Raw genomic sequence first — 20,831 nt, forward strand, 5'->3', positions numbered from 1 at the left:
AAGGTGTCATTATCCTGCTCTAATCATGTCTAACTAGGCATTTTCTAGGCCATGTTCCCAAGCTTTCTGGATCTTAAGAATTACCTAATGAGGTGGCTTGGGAAACAGAGATTTCTACTGAAATCAGATGCTCCAGAAGTAGAGCTAGCGAATTTTTAACAAGTGCCTAGGTGATTTTTACAACGGAGTGCTTTCTCCCCAGGACATGGCAGAATGAGTATGGGGGAGAAACAGGAAAAACAAAGAGCCTGGGAGATGTCAGCTTTATCTTAGTTCTTTAGTTGTTAGTCTTGAACCACTGCTTTCCCAAAGGTACCCTATTGGATTTCAGCATTTCCCCTAGAGAAATTGCAGATGATTGAAACCAAAGCAGAGTCACTGCCTACAGGGAAAATATCAGTGTTAAATGTACACAAGCACTTCAAGCATTTCATCAATGGTTTAGGGTCCACTTTTCTAAAATAGAGCTTTCTCTGATGGTGAACAAACATGACTAGATACCTAGTTTCTAGTCAAGACGTGGCTCAACCATCTTTCAGCACTGACCTGTAGCAACTCAACAACTCAATGGTTAAGGGGCTTGTCTGTCTCCAATCACTGGTCCTCCTCGGCTAGAATGTAATCCTATATCAGCGTGGGACACATCTCTTGCTTATGCCAGTGTCTCCCTTCCTTCCTGCGCTGCCCTCCCGACCCCCCCCCCCCATTTAACCTAATTCTTGGCACAGTGGACACACAGGTAAACTTAGGACAGGGAAGAAAAGGTAAGGATGAGCACATGTGGAGAAGGAAAAAGAGAATGAAACCAGTGGACCTGTGCCATCCATTCTCCTTCCCCAGTGTCCTCCTTTCTTAGCGGGACGGCAACTGCAGTAGTCATCCCACTGCTACAGAAGCCAGCGAGGGTCCTTGGAGCTTCCACCCAATCTTTTCTTATTGCTGGCAGTACAGCCCAGGCATGAGCACTCGTCTGGTGCTAGGCCAATCAAAACTCCCTCTCCTGGGATGCAGTCACTTGAATAAGTAACAGAGGGTTGAATGGCTAGAGATCACCGATACCATTAGCAGTGCTGAGTAAAAGGTGGAAGTTCCTGCCATCGAGCCCTAGAACTACCTGGTTCCTGTCTGCTCCGAGCCTGGCCCTTTGTCCCTCCCAGGAGCTGGCCTCATATCCTTGCCATAAATTCCCTATGTACCTAACTTAGCCAGAATCAATTTCTACTGCTTGCATCGAAAACCTTGTTGCAAAAGGCAAGAAAAGGAGATAGAAAAAGAAAAAAGAATGCAGTGCTTAGATGGCCCAGTACCAGTAACTTCCTCATACTTTTGATGACTATCCCACGCACAGATCAAAAGGAAGCTGTTCCTTAAATACGTATTTCAACTATGGGTTTATGAGAAGTCTGTTTATAAACTACAATAAAGCTAAACATTTCTATAGGAGGTGGTGAGACATTTAAGACCTGAGAAGTCTTGGAGATTGAGATACGATGCGGTAATATATTTACCTAAAGCACTTCCCGTTTCCACTAGGGAAGGGATGACAGTAGCAATTTTCAATCCAGGTCCTTACATGAAACATTAATGAATAGGTGGCAGGAAGTTTCAAAGGCCACCTTTGCAGATCAGAAGATACCAATTAAAAGGAATGCTACCAAATAGCTTCAAGGTACTCTTCTGCCTAGTTTAAGCATCACGCTTGAGAACAATGAAACGACACTTAGAAATCATAGTTCCATTAAAAAAAAAAAATCAATGCTCAGAACATAAGTTTTTTCCTAAAAATCCTAGAACTCAAAAGGAAACTCCTGCTTGGTTTCATGGATGAAATGAGAAGAAGAGTCTTTAAAGTTCAACATTCTGACAAAGCAATTGGAGGAATAGAGTCTGAACGGCTATATCCCAATCCATTCAAGCGGTTCTGCCCAAGCTGCACTGTTTGTACAGACCTCTGTTGTGTATGGAAAATGAATTTTTACATGCATTTTCTCAGTTGGGTGCCAGTAAAACTCTGGATCTAGATGAATTCAGTATGATTATATTCATTTTATAGGTGAAGAAAATGAATCTGGGGATGAATCTAGTCAAGACGTGGCTCTTGACTAGCTTGCTATGCTCACAAAACAAGAAAATGGAAGACCAAGCACTACGATCCGTGTGTTTTGCCTTCTAGCTCCATCTGGCAAATACTCTACTCCTCCTCCCTGCCTTTCAACAGAAGAAACAGCACAAATGTCTGCAAGTCACAGGATGAAGGAACTATCTCCTTCAAAGCACCCCATAAACAAAAACCAGTCTTTCATCCTTTTAATTAATGTATTCTTAGGACCACAGTAAAGCTTTACCTGCTGTCTTTTGGCTTAGAGACATTAAACCAGACCTTCATGGTACTGGAAGTCCTGGGAGCAAGTTTCCTCTTATTAGCCCTGCAGCCTGACAGTGTGGTGGCCTGATGGGAAATGCAACTGGACAAATGAATGCCTGCTCACCTAGCCCCCCGCTAGCTCTTCCACACGCTGGCTGTGTTCTATGCTAGGCCAAGTCCACTGTGCAGGGAGAACTCGGCCACATCGGTACCAGAACAGAGTAGGAACTCCCCAGGCTACCCACTTTTAGGGTTAACCTTAAAGAACAAAAACAAAAGCAAGCAAACAAACATAAAAGCAGATTTCAGGGTAGACAGGAATGATACCGAAAAGCAGGTGTTGACCTCCCTAAATTCTGTTCTCCACTGACCTGTGACATGAAAATACCTCCACAGAAATCCTAGACTACCTAAAATAGTGGAGATGATCAGAAGGCCTTTAGGGTTTAAATCTTTCCCGCCAAGGAAGGAAGCAGGGGAAGAGAAAGGTGACATTTCTAGGTTTCCTACCCTGCAAGGCTGAAGGACTTCTGTTCTCTCTCCTTTTCTATTCCCTTATCGGCACGTCTGATATACTACCCTAACTATTCAGCCAATCGGAACATGGAAAGGGAGAGCAAATAATGTCCTAAAAAAGAAAACCTATGTTGCATATTCCTTTGATCCTCTGTGAAACAAATAGTAATTTTATTCTTTTAGAAGGAATGAACACAAACAAAAACAAATGTTTTGGTTTTTGCTGATTCCTATTAGAGTATTTCTCTCATGATTCCACAAAGGAAATGGAGCTGTTGTTACTCTCATTTTGCCAGGGCAGTTCTCAGGAAGAAAAACAAAATTAGTCATTCCATAGATGCAGCTGATAGTCTCCATTCAGTTACTTCATGTACCAAAGACCCAGGACAGAGTTTCTATGAAAGCCAGACTTAAGAATTAGTTACAATTAGGGCAGCTAGCCCCTGAAAAGTGTAATTTTTTCCTTTCTCTATTGTATCTCCCCTTCAGTAATTCAGTAACAAGGGCTGCAATATTCAACTACGAGGTTGAAGTCCTAATAAGACAGGTACGATGGTGAGATTCCTCAAGAGGTTATAAACACATTGTTTGTATTTGGACCATGGGCCTTCAAAACCAAACCCTGTAATATAAAGAGAATTTATTACCTGTGTTTCCCCAAAAATAAGACCTAGCCGAACAATCAGCTCTAACGTGTCTTTTGGAGCAAAAATTAATATAAGACCCGGTCTTATAGTAAAATAAGCCTGGGTCTTATATAATGTAGTGTAATGTAATGTAATATAATATAATATAAAACATAACATAATATAATATAATATAAAATATAATACCAGGTCTTATATTAATTTTTGCTGCAAAAGACGCATCAGAGCTGATGGTCCAGCTAGGTCTTATTTTCAGGGAAACACGGTACCATCAGGAAGGAGAGACAGCAAATGGTGCAGTGTGGACTGACTGCACAACAGGCAGAGAGGCCAGGAAAAAGACTCATGTAGTAGTCCCACAGTCACCCGCCAGTGACACTGCTGTCTCAGCGATGAAAGCGATGTAAGTAAACTCCCAGGGCCTGAGAGCCGGCAGAGCAGTCCTCTTGCCAGTTACACAAGGCTCTACACTTCCCCTGGAATTGTGGTCCATCTGTGCAGTGAAGAACACAGGACGATTTTAAAGTCTCTGGATTTGGCCATTGGGCCAGTGCTGATCATGAAGAGAACTGCTTATACTGATGGGAGATGTTACTGGGAGAGGTGATAAAAGAAAGGGCGTGGGGGTTCCAGCTACATCAAGGGGTATGCAGAGCGGCTTGTGGACAGGCAGAGGAAGACAGGGAGACGGCCCTGGATGAGATCTCATAAATAAGATCTGAACAGGGCATACCTGAAGGCACCTGGAGAATGACAGAGGGGAACAAAGAAGTTGCAAAGAGCTAAGGGAGAGTGCGCTGTTTGGCGTTCACTTGTTTGTCTCCCACAGGAAACGAGAGGGAAATATAGGAAGTTAAAGATTAGGAGGTCAACCATGTGCATATTAATATCATGGGAACGGGCGTGGGGGGTAGAGTCTTGTTATTAGACTGGAGGCTGGAATTACCTCAGGGTGAGAATGCTGAGGTGCACCAAGACTCCACACACTTCCTGCAATCCCCAAAGGACAAGCTGGAAATGCCTGCTGAGTGGGAAGTGTGGGCCAACTGCCGGGTCCTGCCCATCTAGTCTCCAGATCGTTTTTTAACGACTGCAAAACTCCCTCTCTGGCACCTCATGCTAAAGCCTTCCCACTTTACACCAGTGAGATCTCACTACAGTTCAGACACTACAAGAGTAAATTGTAGTTAGTAGATATCTCATAAAGTGCTTTGAACCCAGAGCTTTCCCTTTAACTTTTTGTTCTTTAGTTTGTATTTCCATATAGATTTTCTTACAGTTGTAATTATTTGGAGCACTGCAATCCTGCCTCCTTCTCCCATTTAATGTTGTACCATAAGCACTTTTTCATGTTAGTAAGCAATCTGTATAGCTCAACATTTTTATAGATACATATACTACTTCGTCAAGCAAATTCACCGTATTCTGCTTAAACACGACACTATTGGAAATGGCGATTATTTCCTATTTTTCACTATTATAAATAATGCCCCAAACTGGCCCTTTTCTAGATCTCCATATTTCTGAGGTGATATTACTACTCTCCCAGTAGGCTTGAAATCTCTTCATCATTCTCAAGTATTTGCATTATGCTGTTGCTCAGACAGGTTTAATGTTTCATTATTAATGGTATACATGAGTGCTACTGATGTTATATTTACTTTGTACATATTCACTTTATTGAACTCATTAATTCTAGTAAGTTTCCAGTTGTTTCCCTTACATTTTCTAGATATACAATCATATAATCTACAATTATTGATAATTTTATCTCTCCTCTCCAAATTTTGGTTCATTTTTTTATTGCACTAGTCAAAACTTTGCAAACATCTACTGGGGGTGCCAAAAAAATGTATACCAGTGGACACTTTGGTCCACATTGCTCAAGCAGTAGTTCACCGTAATCAGAAGTGTCTGGACACTGATGGTAACCACTTTGAGCACCTCCTGTAACTGCAGAAGTCACACCTGTAGTCATCTTTTGTTATCGGTATATATTGAGTATTACAATTTTAATACAGTTTTTTTTTAAAATGTATATACATTTTTCTGGCACTCTCTGTAGAAATAGCAGTGACAGAGACATTCTAGCCTAGTATTTAAGTTATTCTGAATGAGATGTCATCTTGTTAAAGCATTGTTATTCCTACTTTTTGTTTTACTTTAATGTCTTTATAATATTAACCAGGATAATTATGTAGCTTGTTTAATCTATTAACATATTAGTATTAAACTATTTTTCAATTCCTGTGATAAATTATGCTCTCTTTAACCTGCTAACATTTATTTATATTCTTTACATCTATAATCAAAAGAAAAGTTGGCCCATCTTAGTTGTCCAGCACAGTAGCCACTAACCACAGGTGGCTACTGAGTATCTGAAATGTGGTTGGTGTGAATTGATACGTGCTGAAGTGCAAAATACACAGAATTTCAAAAATTTATTTTGAGAAAAAGAATGTAAACTACCTTAATAATATTTTATATCAATTACATGTTGCGATGCTCATATTTTGAGTATCCAGTTGACCCTTGAACAACAGGGGTTTGAATTGCATGGGTCTACTTATAGGTGGATTTTTTTTTTTTTTTCCAGTAACTATACAGTCAGCCTTCCATGTCGTCTGGTTTCACATCTATGGATTCAACAAACCACAGATCGAAAACAGTACCAATCCCCAGTTGGGAACCCATGGATGCAGAGGACTGGCTGTATGCACTGTTCTATGCCATTTTATGGAAGGGACTCGAGCATCCGTGGATTTTGGTATCCACCCTCGTTTTTGAGAATTTTCTAAGTTATAAGTCTGCCTGATATTCTCTTATGAAGGATAAAGCCGTAAACGCCAGGCACTATCAGAACTGGGTAACCCATATTAAATATTAGATTAAATCAAATAACTACCGATAGCATTTCAGATCTTAGTGTAAAAGAGCTACTAATGTTCCTCCTCACTTCCTGACTTTTTATTGAAAATGTAACGAGCAGCTATTTTCTTTGTTTTGAAGGCTATGTGAAGAGTCTCCTCTTTACACCAAGGTATGGCGAAAACACCTTTGTGTATATGTAGCTAACTTTGAGTAGAAAGTATCTGGGTTGCTCTTGTGTTCATTAGAAAAACACACAGTACCTTTTCAGTCTGAGACAAAAATTTAACTCATCAGATCCCGAATGATATACTAGCCTTTGTCAATAACAAGCCTGTTTAGATAGGAGTGAAAAAGTGTGTATGGAGGATGCAGAGGAAGACAGAGCTGCATAGGCTCTCTGACACCTGTGGTATGCTTCTGAACAGGCTAGCGGGGGAGTGGGGGCTGGGGAGGGTCAGCCCAGGGTCCACACAGGAGGTCTTACAAAGTCCCACGGCAAGCACAGACATAGATATATTCCTACAGCTTATGTTTCCAAAGCTACTACAGCCAGAGTCTTTTTTCTTGTTATTTTTAAAATCCGAACTTGGAAACCATCTGGGCTACCTGGCTTCCTCCACTCCTGGCCTCACACTTAACTAGCTAAGTGACCCTGGACGTGTTACTTAATCACTCAGTAATGTAATTTCTTTACCTGTAAGATGGAGAAAATAAAAAGTCTGTATTAGGGTTTGAGAATTAAATGAGATAGGGTGTGAGAAGCTACCAGTAAAGTAGTAAGCATCCAATAAATGCATACCACAAAAATAACAGTGGATACTCATTAGCTTCTATCAAACGTTGACTGTAAAATCACTAATTAATAGCAAAGTCTCATCTACTAATAAATGGCTTGTCAACCACAGGATGAGCCATTATCAATTAGGGAACAGCAAAGCGTGCGCTCATCAGCACAAAAACCGAAACTGGGCCATTCTGATATTGCTGAATCACCCAAATGACCATCAAAGGCTGAAAATATCCAGGTTGTACTCATACCTCAAAGTAACCATCATAGACACAGTCCCTGGGGGCAGTTTTCCAAGAGACACACAGAAGTTCACTCCCTTCCCTGGTGATTTCCATCCATCACAGGTTATGTAGCTGCCTATGATTCTCCACTCCCAGGCTTAATCCTTATCTTAACTCAGCCCAATGCTGGATGATCAAGGTCATCTGTGGTAGAATCAAGGTGAGGCAGCAGCTCCACACCTGCTCCCTGCTCCACTTAGCTTTACCTGCAGAGCGAGAGCCTTCACCTGCCCCTAAAAATACCCATTTCTCATTTGGGAATCTCTAGTCATCCACCTCTATGACCCAAGGCTTCGTGGAAGAAAAATGAAAACCCAAATACTGATCATTCCCATCCAGGAAAGAGAGAAGAAGGATTATAGATAGAAGTAAAAACCATTAGAAAATCTCAAAATGGTGGTATGCTTACTTCAAGGACAAAGGATAGGGAAGAAGCTGTAAGAGTTAATGCGTGAGCAGCTATGTCTTAGCTCCACCTGTACCTTGTGGTCCCTTGCTACCATATATTCAAGGAAGAAAGAAATGCTAGAAAGAACTCGTGAGGGAGGTGTAAAAGAAGCAGACAATATAGTGCATGGGAACGAAGGAAGAAGAGAAAGATGGTGTGGGATTTACTTGAGCGGGAGCAACCTCTTCCTGCCTCTATTTTCTCCTCTTCCATAGATTATCACGGACAGCTCACCCCATGCCTTTCCTCATTAAGCTCTTTCCCAACGATATGAAGCTGATGGAATTTGTAACCCCAGACTGGGGAGGGCAGGGATGGGCAAGGGGAAAATCCCAGTCCCACCGCCAGCTCCACATCAGGAGTGAGTGCCTTCCTCCCAAATCAGAATTGCCTTGGAAATGTGGGCTCAGTTCTCCAGACAACACTGGTATATACAGTGGCAAGAGACCACAGATATAGGAGGGACTAAGACAGAGGCTTGCCTGAAAAACCACCCAGAGTGTATTTAACTTTTTTTTTTAAATGGGAACCGTAATCTGGGATTCTGAAAAAGCTCAATCTTCTGGCATGGTGAGCATATTAGAAACTGTACACATATTCTTATGTACTAAGTAATATGTAAATATGGTTATACATGTAAATAAGAGTCAAGGAACTTGAAGTGGATTGGAGAAACACAATTCTCTCACCTAAGCAAATTTAATTAACCACACACAGTATATATAATAACTGAAGAGTTCCAAATAGCAAGTCCTGGACACTCCACGGAGGAAAAAATGTGAGACACAGCACTTAGGCGTAGCTTTAGTTTCATTACTGAAATGAGACTTCAACTCACGTGTTCTTCAAGAGAACAGGAAAGCTTTATGCTTTTAGACAGAGCAGAAATTCTGCCCTCCGCACCTTTACTTCTATAAAACATAAGAGGATACTTACTAGTTTACTTATAATTTTGTTCTTGTTTTATTGTTGTTGCATTAAAATCAGTAAGTAATCTAAGACCAACATTTAGTTTTCAAGATCTGATTTTGTCCAATGTATAAGATTTTCTTTCCTTTGGAAAAAAATGTATTAGGCAATTCTTTTTCTCTCAGGTTTCATTTTTTTTTTGGTAAAAATCAGTTTTTTTTTCTTTCTAATATTTTCATTTCAAATAGCTGGTTTGTCAGTGTCACCAGAAACCATAAAAATTATTCAAAACACTTACTTGATCTTCTCTGGGACTAAAAATGTTTTCATCTTTTTCCTATGAATCATTTGAAAGTGGTGGTACTAACAGGTAAAGTCGCCATCCCACAACAGAAAACACAAGAAGATACCAGGTAGGAAAAGCCATGATTACCAATGTCTATGGTTTGGTGCTAGATACTAAGGCTGCCTTATCTTTCATTTTAAGCCCCAATTACCTTTGTCTGCTCGCTGTCTGGATCTTCAAGCCAAGCGTAAGGGTCAGAAATTTTATGTCCATGATATTCCTGTACCTGCAAAAGACAAAATGTGGTATTAGATAATTAGCATCTAATCCCAATTAGTATTTTCTGAATGTAATGGACAAATGGGAAAGGGAGAAAAATACCCCAATTGGCTCACTGGCCATGTCTCTGCCCAAATTACCACATGAACCAGCGTTGGCAGGTTCTCAAAGGTGTCAGCTACCCTTCCTGAAAAGAAATGTTTTAGCTGGAGAGGGAAGAAAGATGAAAGGTCAGAATAGGAAACAGTTCTGTACAACACAAAACAAAGGCCTGCCGCTGAGCTAAAGAAACTTGAAAATGTGTTGTCAGTGGCACAGCACAGAATTACACAATGCAGCAGGGATGCAAGAAGGGCACGTCTGTGAGGGAACCACCACACACGTGCTTCTTTTCCGGTTCTTCCTAAGCTTACTAATGATTAGAAAATCTCCCTACATCACAGAATATGATCAGTTTTGCCTTTAAGTCTAATCTGCCAAAAAGCAAGTTACTAATGTGTAGTTACAATGATTCTAATTGACATCTGCTGAAAAAGCTGATTTAAATGCAATGAAAGAACATTTCTAAACTGGAGCTTTTTTGTGTATGGTTATGAAATGCTTTCTTTCATGGTTTATAAAAGGAGGCGCAAAGGCATCCCTCACTGAGACTACCCTGATAGAAATAAAATTGCTTAGTGTAAGCAGGGCCTGGCTGAGGGGAAGCCTTTGGAGGCTCCCATAGGGTCTGATCATCAGACCAACCAGGGAGCTTCTGAAAAGCCCCGGTTCCTGGGCCTGGTCTCGCAGACTGCCCAGAGTCTGGAAGAGCAATCGGGACTCACCACTCCCCAGGTGATTATACCGGAAGACATTTTCCAAAGGTAAAAATCGTTGCAAAGCCTTTCCATTTCATACCATCATGGTTAATCTAGTTAACTGAAACTACATTGACAATGTCTTTCCAATCAAGTCTCTGCTAACAACTCCAACACTCCCGTAAGGCTCCTCATGGAAGGTTTTTGGGAAGATGACTTTGCCTTCTGTATCTTTGCTCTGTTCTCTAATACCAGAAGGTAAGGGCTACTCCCTAAGGAAAGCAAACACTCCCCTGGAAAAGAAAACCCTGCAGTTTCTACTGCTGGGCAAAGTTCCAGTGTGGCTGCTGCCAATTGAGAAGGATCTCGCTGAGCCTAAAACCCCAGGCTTTCCACCAAGTGTCTGCATCTGTCCTCATGTGGTGTCGGGAAAGCGAGGACACCTGGCGAAATGCATACCTGGAAGAATGGGCAGTTAGGGTGGAACACTCAGGAACTGTCCTCATTAAACAAGTGACTGATAAGCACAAGAGACATAAACCCAGACTAAAACCTCTCTTGATGAGTCCTCACACAATTACCGATTTTTAGGGGGGAAAAATACCAATGTTCAATCCTTGCCTAAAGCCTCACTAAATTTTAGCTGATTGTTACTACTGAATGAAGGCTTATCTTTCTTATCTGCAAGTCTTTCACATTTTCCACACCTTGAGGTGGTTATAAAATATGCTTAAAATAACAACCTTCTTTTCCCTGACAATAAGAAACCAGGCAAAGGATCCTGTAAAGGATCTTACACTCAACATTTTTAGGAGTGATGGCAGGAACAAGACTGAGCAGCAGGCCCAGAGCCATTCCAAGTTTAGGACCAGAGCTGGGACTAAAATTCTGCCAACAGTTTTCCCCCAAATACTCCTCAGAGGGGACAGGGCAGACACTTAAAAATGTTCCTCAATTATGATATTACTAAAACTCAGACACATTCAAAGACTTAACTTTTCATAAGGAAGCGGGAAAGTTTAACAGGAAACCATGTTAGTTTTATGAGTAAGTGAAGGTGCTGCCAAGTGCTAGACCCAAAGCAATGAACCTTTTACTGGATATCCACACTATTGTGCCACACACAAAAACACCTTGTAGGAGGGTTGATGATATTTCTATTCTACAGATTACAGAATGCAATTCAGACAGGTTAGTAAGAGTAAAGGCCAGAGACGTACTGTTTACTCAGAGATCACGGTGAGTTAAGTACAGTGCCATAGATTATAGCCACACTATCTCATTTGGTTCTCACTGTGAGGTTATTACTAATTCATTTTCCCAGATGAGGAAACGGAAGCTGGAGAGAGCTAAAGCAACTGACAAAAGTCAGGTGGCGAATAAGGTAGGGCTGTGACCCACTTCAAATGAACCCCAAAGCCTGTGGACTGAACCCCTTGCTAAGGAGCTGGGCCAGATGTAAACTGGCAGGTGCACAGTGGGACCCTGACTCAGAACCAAGTGTGTCCTAACCTTGCTGCCTCCTGAATGGTGTTTACCACTGAGGAAACAGCCCCATCTTTCCACAACCAGCGTTACCATCTAAACCAGATTGAAGTCAGTTATTAAGCGGACATTTGTAACCAGGATAAGGAACTCTCCAAGACAATCCCACAGACAATCCCATTAGCCAAGTGCCTCCTCCCCTCCCCACCCCTTTTCTCTTACCAAACCATATCCTACAAATGAGGTGGTCTTCCAGCCACGTCCCCTGAATTCAATTTATGCATTAACTAATTCTCCCATCTGATTTAAGTTTGCAAATCATTCCTCATTTCCCCAAGAGGCTTTAAAAATAGAGCTCTGAAAAGCCACTGTTACTATTCAATATTTTACTTGTATGGTTCAACAACTCACCAGCTGCCTTCAGGATAAAGTGTAGACTCATACACATAGCAAACAGAGCCCACAAAACCTGGCCCCGCTTTTTTTTTTTTTTTTTCTTTTCAAACCCCATCCAAGCTTATCCATCCATGGATCCTCTGGTCACAGTGGCCTTCCTGCCATCCTACAAACATGCAATTCCATGACCATCCAGCCCTACATAACTATGGCTTTATTTTAGTTACCGTGTTTCCCCGAAAATAAGACCTAGCCAGACAATCAGCTCTAATGAGTCTTTTGGAGCAAAAATTAATATGAGACCCGGTCTTATTTTAATATAAGACCAGGTATAATATATAACATAACATAACATAATATTAATTTTTGCTCCAAAAGGCACATTAGAGCTGATTGGCTAGATCTTAATTTCGGGGAAACACAGTACAGGACCAGGAAAGTCTTTTCCACCTTATCCAACCGGCCAACCTCCAGGCTCAAATCACATATTATTTTCTCCTCCTGATGGAAATTAATCCATCTTCCTCTGTGTTCCCCACTCACCCAATACACTCTTCTAACCCCTGTAGCAGGCCTGAATTTACCCACAGCAAGACTCTCGGGGGATGGGCAACAGCATTACAATGCAAGTGTCATGGTTTCCAAATTTCTGCTCACCAGGGCAGAAATCCACCAAAAAGGGCTGCATGTTCCAACCCCATAGTTCAGCAGGAGGCTGTCCAGTGTGTGGTTGAAAGAAGTTCAAGTGAGAGACAGAGAGCTACAGCAATCTCTAGCACCTGCTAGAGATCAGTTCATCCTAGAAATCAAGGCTATAATTTGAGCAAATCTTTAAGTCCAGACTAGGGCTTAGTAATCAGGACTCTGACACAGGAAAAAGATACTCCACGCAGACTTCAGGGCTGGGATGAATACACTTTGGGATCCAGAGGCTGGACCAGAGCTCCTTTCCCGTAGCCATGAGGCTTAGGGTCATTATGAGTTCTTTCGTGAGAAGAAACTGGAGAGTATTAAAAACCATGGTACTGCACACCCTTCGAGTTAACGGTTCATAATCTTTTCGATGTCTCCGTTGAATCCTCACTTAACACTTTTGAGAACTGTTAAACATAGATAAATGAACTGCAGGGTTTTGGTAACCCAAATAGGGAAAACTAAGCAAGAAGCAACCCCACCCAAAACCAAAATAAATCTAAAATGCCACTTATCAAACCATGTAATGGGTAGTTCTTTATATTTTGTATTCATTCTGAAAACTCAAAGATCTTCAAGACACTGCAGGCAGGACTAGACTGTCTAGCCCTGAATGAATGAATGAAAGATGATATTCTTACTGCAGAAACATGTAAGCCCTGTGGCTAGCCAAGCCAGCCCTACTATTTCATGTATGAGAAAGAAAGCTTTTAACAGGTAAGTGATCTGCCAAAAGGGATCCTGCTAGTGAGTGACAAAACCAGAACTAGCACTCAGGTCTTCTTACTTGGTCTGTCCTCTTTCCACTCCAGCAGGATCACTTAACTCCCAAACACAAAGGAAACAACCCTTTGAACCACAGGACTAGGGCTTCTTGGGCTGTAAGAGTAAATTTAATAAGCAAGCAGATGAACAAATTGAGAAAACATGGTTACCAGATGGCCACTGGTCAAAGAAACCATGAATGCATCCGTGCCACTTGGAAGTCTTAATTTAAAACAGTATGCCCTTTACTCTAAAGCCTCAGTACCCTTTACCCCGAAGTGAGATGTACTTTAAAGTACAATCTGGCATAAATTGGGTCCAAGTAAAGCAGAAAAAAACAGAACTGTATTATACAAAAATAGTTTTATTCTGATTCTATTTTAAGTAATCGGAGAAATTTGGCTATTTCTAAGAGAATCGTGCTCACAACATTTGGATGCACTCCAGTTCTTAAGATGTCAAATTAATTTTTACACAGAAAAAGGTGTTTGCCCACCAATTCCATCCACTGGATTTCAACAGTTACCCCGAGTTCATGTACAGCTTAGGTAAATGGTGGCTAACCCCTCCACGAGGCAAAATTTAAACTCATCCTGAGAAAAGCCATCCCCTCTCCCATCTAAAGCCTCCTCTCACTCCCTATCAACTCCTTTTCTTGTTTAGGAACACCTGGACCAATAGTGCCACACTACGTGGGTCACTGCTGGCCATCCGAGTTACTCTGTCTTGTCATTGCATCCCCAGCGCCCAAAGCTCAGCATCCGGCCTGTGGCAGAGTAGGCGCTCAATACTCGTTTTTAAATCGAATGAATGAACTTCAACTCTACGGATTTTAAATTTGGAAGTTTAAAAAGTTCGCTTTGTTTTTAAATTCTACATCACCTACACACAGACACACTTTCTCCTACACCGTATTTACCCAAGAGCTTCCTCCAGTCAAAAAGAGAGAGGTGACACGTCCTACCTGGGCTTCTGCCCTTGACCCCATTGATTTTAGCAAGCGGCCAAGCGGCGGCTGACCACGGGCTCCGCCATCGGCAGGCGGACAGTGACAGCCACGCGGGATTCCACCGCTCCTCGGAGCCCCGCGCCCCCAGCCGGTTTCTCGCAAACAAAGGCCGAGGGGGAGGGGAGGGACGTAGGGGGTGAGGGGCTGCGGGGAGAGGAGCTGCAGGCGGCGGCAGACGCGACCCCGGCGGCGGGGAGACGGGTGGGCGCGGGCCGGGGTACTCACAGAGGTCTCGTCGCGGTACACGTCGGGGTACTGGAAGGACAGCATGGCCGGGGCGAGCAGGGGGCAGCGTGGGGCGCGGGCTCCAGGAATGGACGCGAACGATCTGGCCTGGCCGCCGAGGGAGGCTGGGGTGCGGACAGGAGCCGAGCGGGCAGCGGCGGGCGGGGAGCTCTCGGCCAGGGCTCGCACGAGTGGACCAGCCGCGCGGCAGCGAAGTCGTGCGGGAAGCAGGAAGCAGCTGTCGGCGAGGCCGGGAGCCCCTCCCCGGCGGGCGGGCCCAGCGGCGGCGGCAAGAAGGAGCTGGTGGCGCCGTGCGTGCGCCGGGAGAGGCGCACAGCTCCCTCTGCAGGACCGCCGGCCGCGCCCGCGAGGCCCCGGCGCTCCGACCGCCACGCCGGGCACGCGCCCTACCCACGCCGCGCCGCCGCCCAGGGCTACAGCGCCAGGCACGCGGGCCACACCTCCCGGGCCACAGCGCCGGGGCCACACCCGGCATGGACCCACGCCGGCGGGGGACACGCCCGACACGCCGGCCCGGGCCACCGCGCCGGGCACACGTCCGGTCAAGCCTGCTGCGGCCATCACGCCTCCTCCCACCCTCCTCAACGTCCCTCCTGCCAGCTTCGCTACTACCGCGCTCGGGGGGGCCTCCCTCAGGGAATGAACAGCGTGGTTTGCTTATTAATCGATTCCCCCCATCTTCCGGTCCTGGGCTGGGTAGAGGTGGCGAAAAGAGACCTTTCCTCTCCCCAGCCTTGAGAGCAGAAGGCCTAATTTCCACTGCCTGCGACTCTGAACTTGGAAGGGAAGGAATGAAGGATCGTGGTGACTCATGAGGAAACAACTCTGCCTTCACTCTATCACCCCTGGTGGACACTGGGTGGTTTGGCATCCGGACTGTGGAGATGTTTTGAGATGTTTTGAGGGGTTGCTATGACACTAGATGAGCCTTATCTCAATTGGAGATTTACCAATTGAGAGGGGACCAAGGCAGGAGGACAAAAATCATCCAGGGGCTTTTGTTCATTCTTAGCGGTTCCTTTATTCCTCTCCTGCCAACCTGTTGGTTTAGTGAGCACCTACTGTCGTCCTTGTGGATTATTAGACTAAGCTGCTTGACCTCAAACCCATGACACTTTAAAAGTTACATTTCTTCATCCTTGGACTAGTGATAATGTGTTCTGGTCTTGCTTTCTGGCCCATCTGGAAGAAACTTGATAGCCCCAATCATCATAGCTGTGGTGTGTGCCCAGTGTGTTTTGTACTCCTAGCTTCTTAAAAGTCCTGGGTGGAGGTCATGGGTGTGACCAGAAAGTCTTTCACATCCTGAATTCCAAGTGGACATGGCAACTACTGTAAACTTGTGTCTTCGGTTTCTTTTGTATTATTGTTCCAATTCTGTGCCTCACCCATAGTTCAGTGTTTCTGTTCATGGTGGGATGTTTTATAATCATTTTGTGCATCTGTTGCCAGATCCCCCTCCTTGGGTAACCTGAGAAACCCTTAGTTCTGGGGAGCTCTCACTATTGATGCCAAACTTAGTGCAAACACACGCAGGGACATAGCACGCTACAGTCCTGCATTCTTGATCCCGGTCGCCTGGTCCAGGGGCTGCCAGACATTGCCCTATGCTTCTGCCACTTTGGGATTTCTTTAAGAACAACCAGGAACACGTGATCCAGCAGATCCCCTAACAACAACAATAATAATAGTTAAATGCTTGTTGAGCACTTCTTATATGCCAGCAAATTATCTTATTCAACTTTATAAGATAAGAACTAATATTATCCCGCTTTTACAGTTGAGAAAAACGGGGGCCGACTTTTGCCCAGGACTTAACAAATAGTAAAACACAACAAAAAAGGAAAATAGAACTAGAATTCAACCCCAGATCACTGGTGCCGGCACTCCGTCTTAACCACTCTGACAATCTCTCTCTTTATAAATAAGTAGGAGTACTCTGTGATCTACAAGGACGCCCATTAATAGGTGGAACTTCCCTAGGACTTCATTTTAGCAGGACCTAAGGTAGAAACTATAGGAATGTGTACACAAAGGACAAATCAAACCTCAGGTATCATTCATTGTTCCTCTCCAGGCAGCTATCCGGGTGCCCAGCTCCTCTGGGCCCTAAAAGCCACAGGTTTGTATGTGGCACAGACAGTGCAATGGTTTACCAGCAACAGATCGTGGGCAACTGCAGTGAGGTGGAGTGGAAGGAAGACAAGATCGCATCATTTCCCTCCCCTTGGCCAGACTGATGGTAAACTGTTAATAGTTTGCCGCACACTTGATAATGTTGTCTGCTTTAATTCTTCCAACAAAGCCCATTTTACAGACGAGGGAAAGGAATCTCGGCAGCTTTAGAGGAATTTGTCCCGTCATCACACAGCTCAGACAGAGCCAAAATTAAAATTCACAGTTGACTGCAAAGTCCACGTTCTACCTTCTCCATAGAAAGTAAAAATATTTGAACCATCTCTGAAATGGAAGTGCTACCTCCAGAATAAACACAAGAGCACTGCTTGACCTCTTACTGCACACTAGTTCAGGGGAATTATAGAAGCAACGCTGGGAGAACTCATGCTCTTACCTAGAACAATCCATTCCCACTACTCTAGGCCTTTGGGTAGATGGGGGCTAGCAGAGACATAGAAGGAGCGCCAAGGAAGCCTGCAGCCACTCTCCTATTGCCTGACCTCAACTTTGTATCCAATTTTGTACCCAGCTGAGTTAACCAGAGTCACACTCCTAAGGAGGCAGGCTAGTGATCCTTTATTGCTGCTTGGCTGTTTCAACACTACCCCAAGTTGGGAAAGCATTCCTCCCGACCACGTGCAAGTATAGCAATCTCTGAGGGAAGACGTCTGGTAAATGCACAAGGATGCTTAGTTAAGGAGTAAGTGGGAACTGAAATGCATCTCACTCCACTTGCCACACTGTGCTGCATTCTGTGCCACACTGTGCTGCATTCTGTGCCACACTGCATTGTGCCCACTGTGCTGGACATTGGCCCATTCACTTGGAGGAAGGTCTGTCTATAATCTCACAAGCGTCCACTGGCAAGGGGCTGCATCTGCCCAGGGGAGTGCCATCTAGTTAGCACCCCTTAGAGATTGATGCCTTGGGTGCTGCCCAGATAATCCATCCTTTAATTTGACTCTGGTTTCCAAGTAGCGAGCTAACCTATTTATTAATTGGTGAAGTGCAGTCTTGTTCAACTACTCTTCCCCAAAGATTTATATTACTTTTTCCAGTGTAACTTTTAATGAGAATTCCTATATATTCCTGTATATTTAATATCTGCACAGCATCATGAAGTGTGAAATAGCACCTAAAATAAGTGTGAGGTTTTCTTCATGGCCCTACCAATAACTGTTTCCCTGGCTTTGAATGATTCCTTACATCATCAATATTTTTATCTACAACATGAGAGAATTGGATCAGGTGGTTTCAAAGAATTCTAAGATTCTAATTCTAAGTGAGAACTAAAGTAGAGATGCAGGAGCCACCACTAACTTTGGAATTAAGAATGAAATTGCCTTGGTGGAGTGCTGTTCATACTCGTGAACAGATGGAGGTGAGAGTGGGCAGTTATTAGCAATTGAAAGGGCTTTCTCTATAGTTTTCTTCTGTTTTCAAAACATCCACTAGGGCAGATTAGGCTTAGAAGCCATTGCTGGGCCTGTAGTCCATATTAAACTTATAGATCTGACCATTTCAAGAACTGTAGCTGTTCCTTCTTAATACCTCTTTCTCAATATAGGCATATGTTTAAAAGGATATGAGGTGTCTGGAATTACAGCTGTGAAATCTAGATTTCCACTTCCCCTTCTCAACTTAATGGCTGACTGAATTAAATACTAGAATGAGAGGATAGGCTGAATTTAATCCAGATAAAGCATTTGGGCAGAGAAAGTATATCAAGAATAAATCTGGAGTATTTTTCTAATTCAGTTTGTGGAACTTCTCTTTACAATTTCTAGTGAAAGTTCCCATGTTAGGGGTGTTTCTAGATCAGGAGACAGGAATATTTCCCCCCACATGTAAAATGAACTGGTTTTATTTAACTAGGGATGAAAATGATCTATTCATCTGTTTTAAATTAAGAATTGAGAAATTAAAACTACAGTAAATATAATATATAATAGAAAAATGTGTCAGATCAAAATTACTGGCTATAAAAGTAGAGAGGAGATTAGGAAGGAATAGAGAGGGGAACAAAATAAGATAGACAAAGCAAGATGGAGCATCAGCAGCCTAGATTTGCTAATATCAAGAAAGGTAAAGATAAGGACAAGAAGATAATACGGAGACAGATGGTAAACATGAAAACATGCAGACAATCAGAGTCAGACACACAAAGAGATAGTCTTTCATGAAACACCACCTCATCTTGTGGCCTTTAGAATATTAATGTTAAAAAAATTAAGTTCTATTAGAACTTTTATAACTGGGATAATCAATGAGGTATCCTCTGGTGTTTTTCTCATTAATTTAAACTAAGCAGCATATTTGACCTGCACACTCATGGTTCTCCACACTCTTCAGAATCCCCAGTTTTCTCTGGAGTTACTGAGTAGTAACCAGACTGTTTTTCCATTTACTACTGCTCTCATGCAGTCCTTACAGTTATCATCTTGAATTAGTGAATTCAAGTTCACTGTGCTAGTCTTCTTTGACATTTATATTTTAACCATTTCACAAAAGACCGCAGTGTAATATTATAGCCTCTAATAAGTAATGTGTGCTGGAAGCAATCATCTTCAGTCCATTACCTTCTGTACTTTTGGAGATTCAGAGTCCTATAAAAATCTCGAGTTTGGTGCGTAGGTGGTTTAGGGATTGCCCCAACCCTTAGGACAATCTGAGATCTCAAAACCCTCTTTTGCTGATAGTTCAAATTCCATTAAAAAATAGCTGACAGACAGAAAAAGTCGAGAACCATATGATTTCACTGATACGTGGGATATAAAACTGAAAGCAACAAAGGAACAAGACAAACAAAAAAACAAAAACTCATAGACACAGACAATAGTTTAGTGATTACCAGAGGGTAAGGGGGAAAAGGGGTGGTGGATGAGGGTAAATAGGATCAAATATATGGTGATGGAAGGAGAATTGACTCTGGGTGGTGAACACACAATGTGATATGTAGATGATGTATTACAGAATTTGTACACTTGACTCCTGTGTAACTTTACTAACCATTGTCACCCCAATAAACTTTAATAATAATAATAATAAAGCAGCTGACAGAATTCCTAATGCTATGCTGGCCTTACCATTTTTCTCCTTTTTTTATGGGGGGAAGGGGGAAAGAAGAATCAGTTTATTTTGATTTTATTTTTTATAAAAGTACTACATATTTGGGCAAGAAGTAGATAGATGGAGCTAAAGAAAGAATTGTTAATGCATTGCTGGGCTTTCAGGAACACCTCTCTCATTCCTTCTACACAGACTGCCGTCAAAAAATACGAGTGAGCAGAAGAATAGGAAGCCATGAAGTCACAAGGATAAAGGACACCTTGGAGCACCATTTCCATTGCATGCTATGTAAGTGGTACCCTCTGGAGTTGTGCAATCTAGTTTCCCTGTACACACCCCAGAAACATTGTCCTGAAAACAAATGACTCTATCTGTGTTGTCTATCACAAGGGGCCATCTTTGAAGGAAAGCAACCTAATGTAGGCCTGGAGATTTTCTACTGATTGACTCAACCACGATTGAACTCACAATCACAGATCATGCAAGGAAATGACACTGGCTTTTAGTCTGTTAGCGTCAGCGACACTTTCACACTTCTTTGCCATCCTCTGTGTTGCAAAGGGCTGTGAGCCTGAAAACTATATTTCCTAAATGCCCCGTCAGCTGGTTTCTTGGCTAGGTCCTATAATGGAAGAAAACAGAGATTAGAAGGGAGAGAAGGAGAGAGGCTACTTTGTCTTTTGCTTAGGTCCTGGTAATGACAGGTACCTGCAGATCACTATAGGCTGGGGCAATAGCAGCACAGTTGGATCCATGGTGGGGACCCTTGGGCCCCCAAAGTGTCAGCAGCAAATTCAGCAA

At 43.0% G+C, this 20,831-nt stretch overlaps 1 protein-coding gene across 1 annotated transcript in view; it reads right to left on the bottom strand.

Moving 5' to 3' along the window:
* PREP (prolyl endopeptidase) overlaps positions 1–15,524 on the bottom strand; it is a 112,496-nt gene extending 96,972 nt beyond the window's left edge. The window contains exons 1-2 of the mRNA XM_019734997.2: positions 14,763–15,524; positions 9,325–9,399 (exon numbers count right to left, since the gene is read on the bottom strand). Coding sequence (XP_019590556.2) covers positions 9,325–9,399; positions 14,763–15,344 — 657 coding nt within the window. The 5' untranslated portion in view covers positions 15,345–15,524. The remainder of the gene's footprint in view (positions 1–9,324; positions 9,400–14,762) is intronic.
* Between the last annotated feature and the right edge of the window lie 5,307 nt (positions 15,525–20,831).

Source organism: Rhinolophus sinicus, linkage group LG05 (genome assembly GCF_036562045.2).
Source record: "Rhinolophus sinicus isolate RSC01 linkage group LG05, ASM3656204v1, whole genome shotgun sequence".
In the NCBI taxonomy this organism is placed as follows: domain Eukaryota; kingdom Metazoa; phylum Chordata; class Mammalia; order Chiroptera; family Rhinolophidae; genus Rhinolophus; species Rhinolophus sinicus.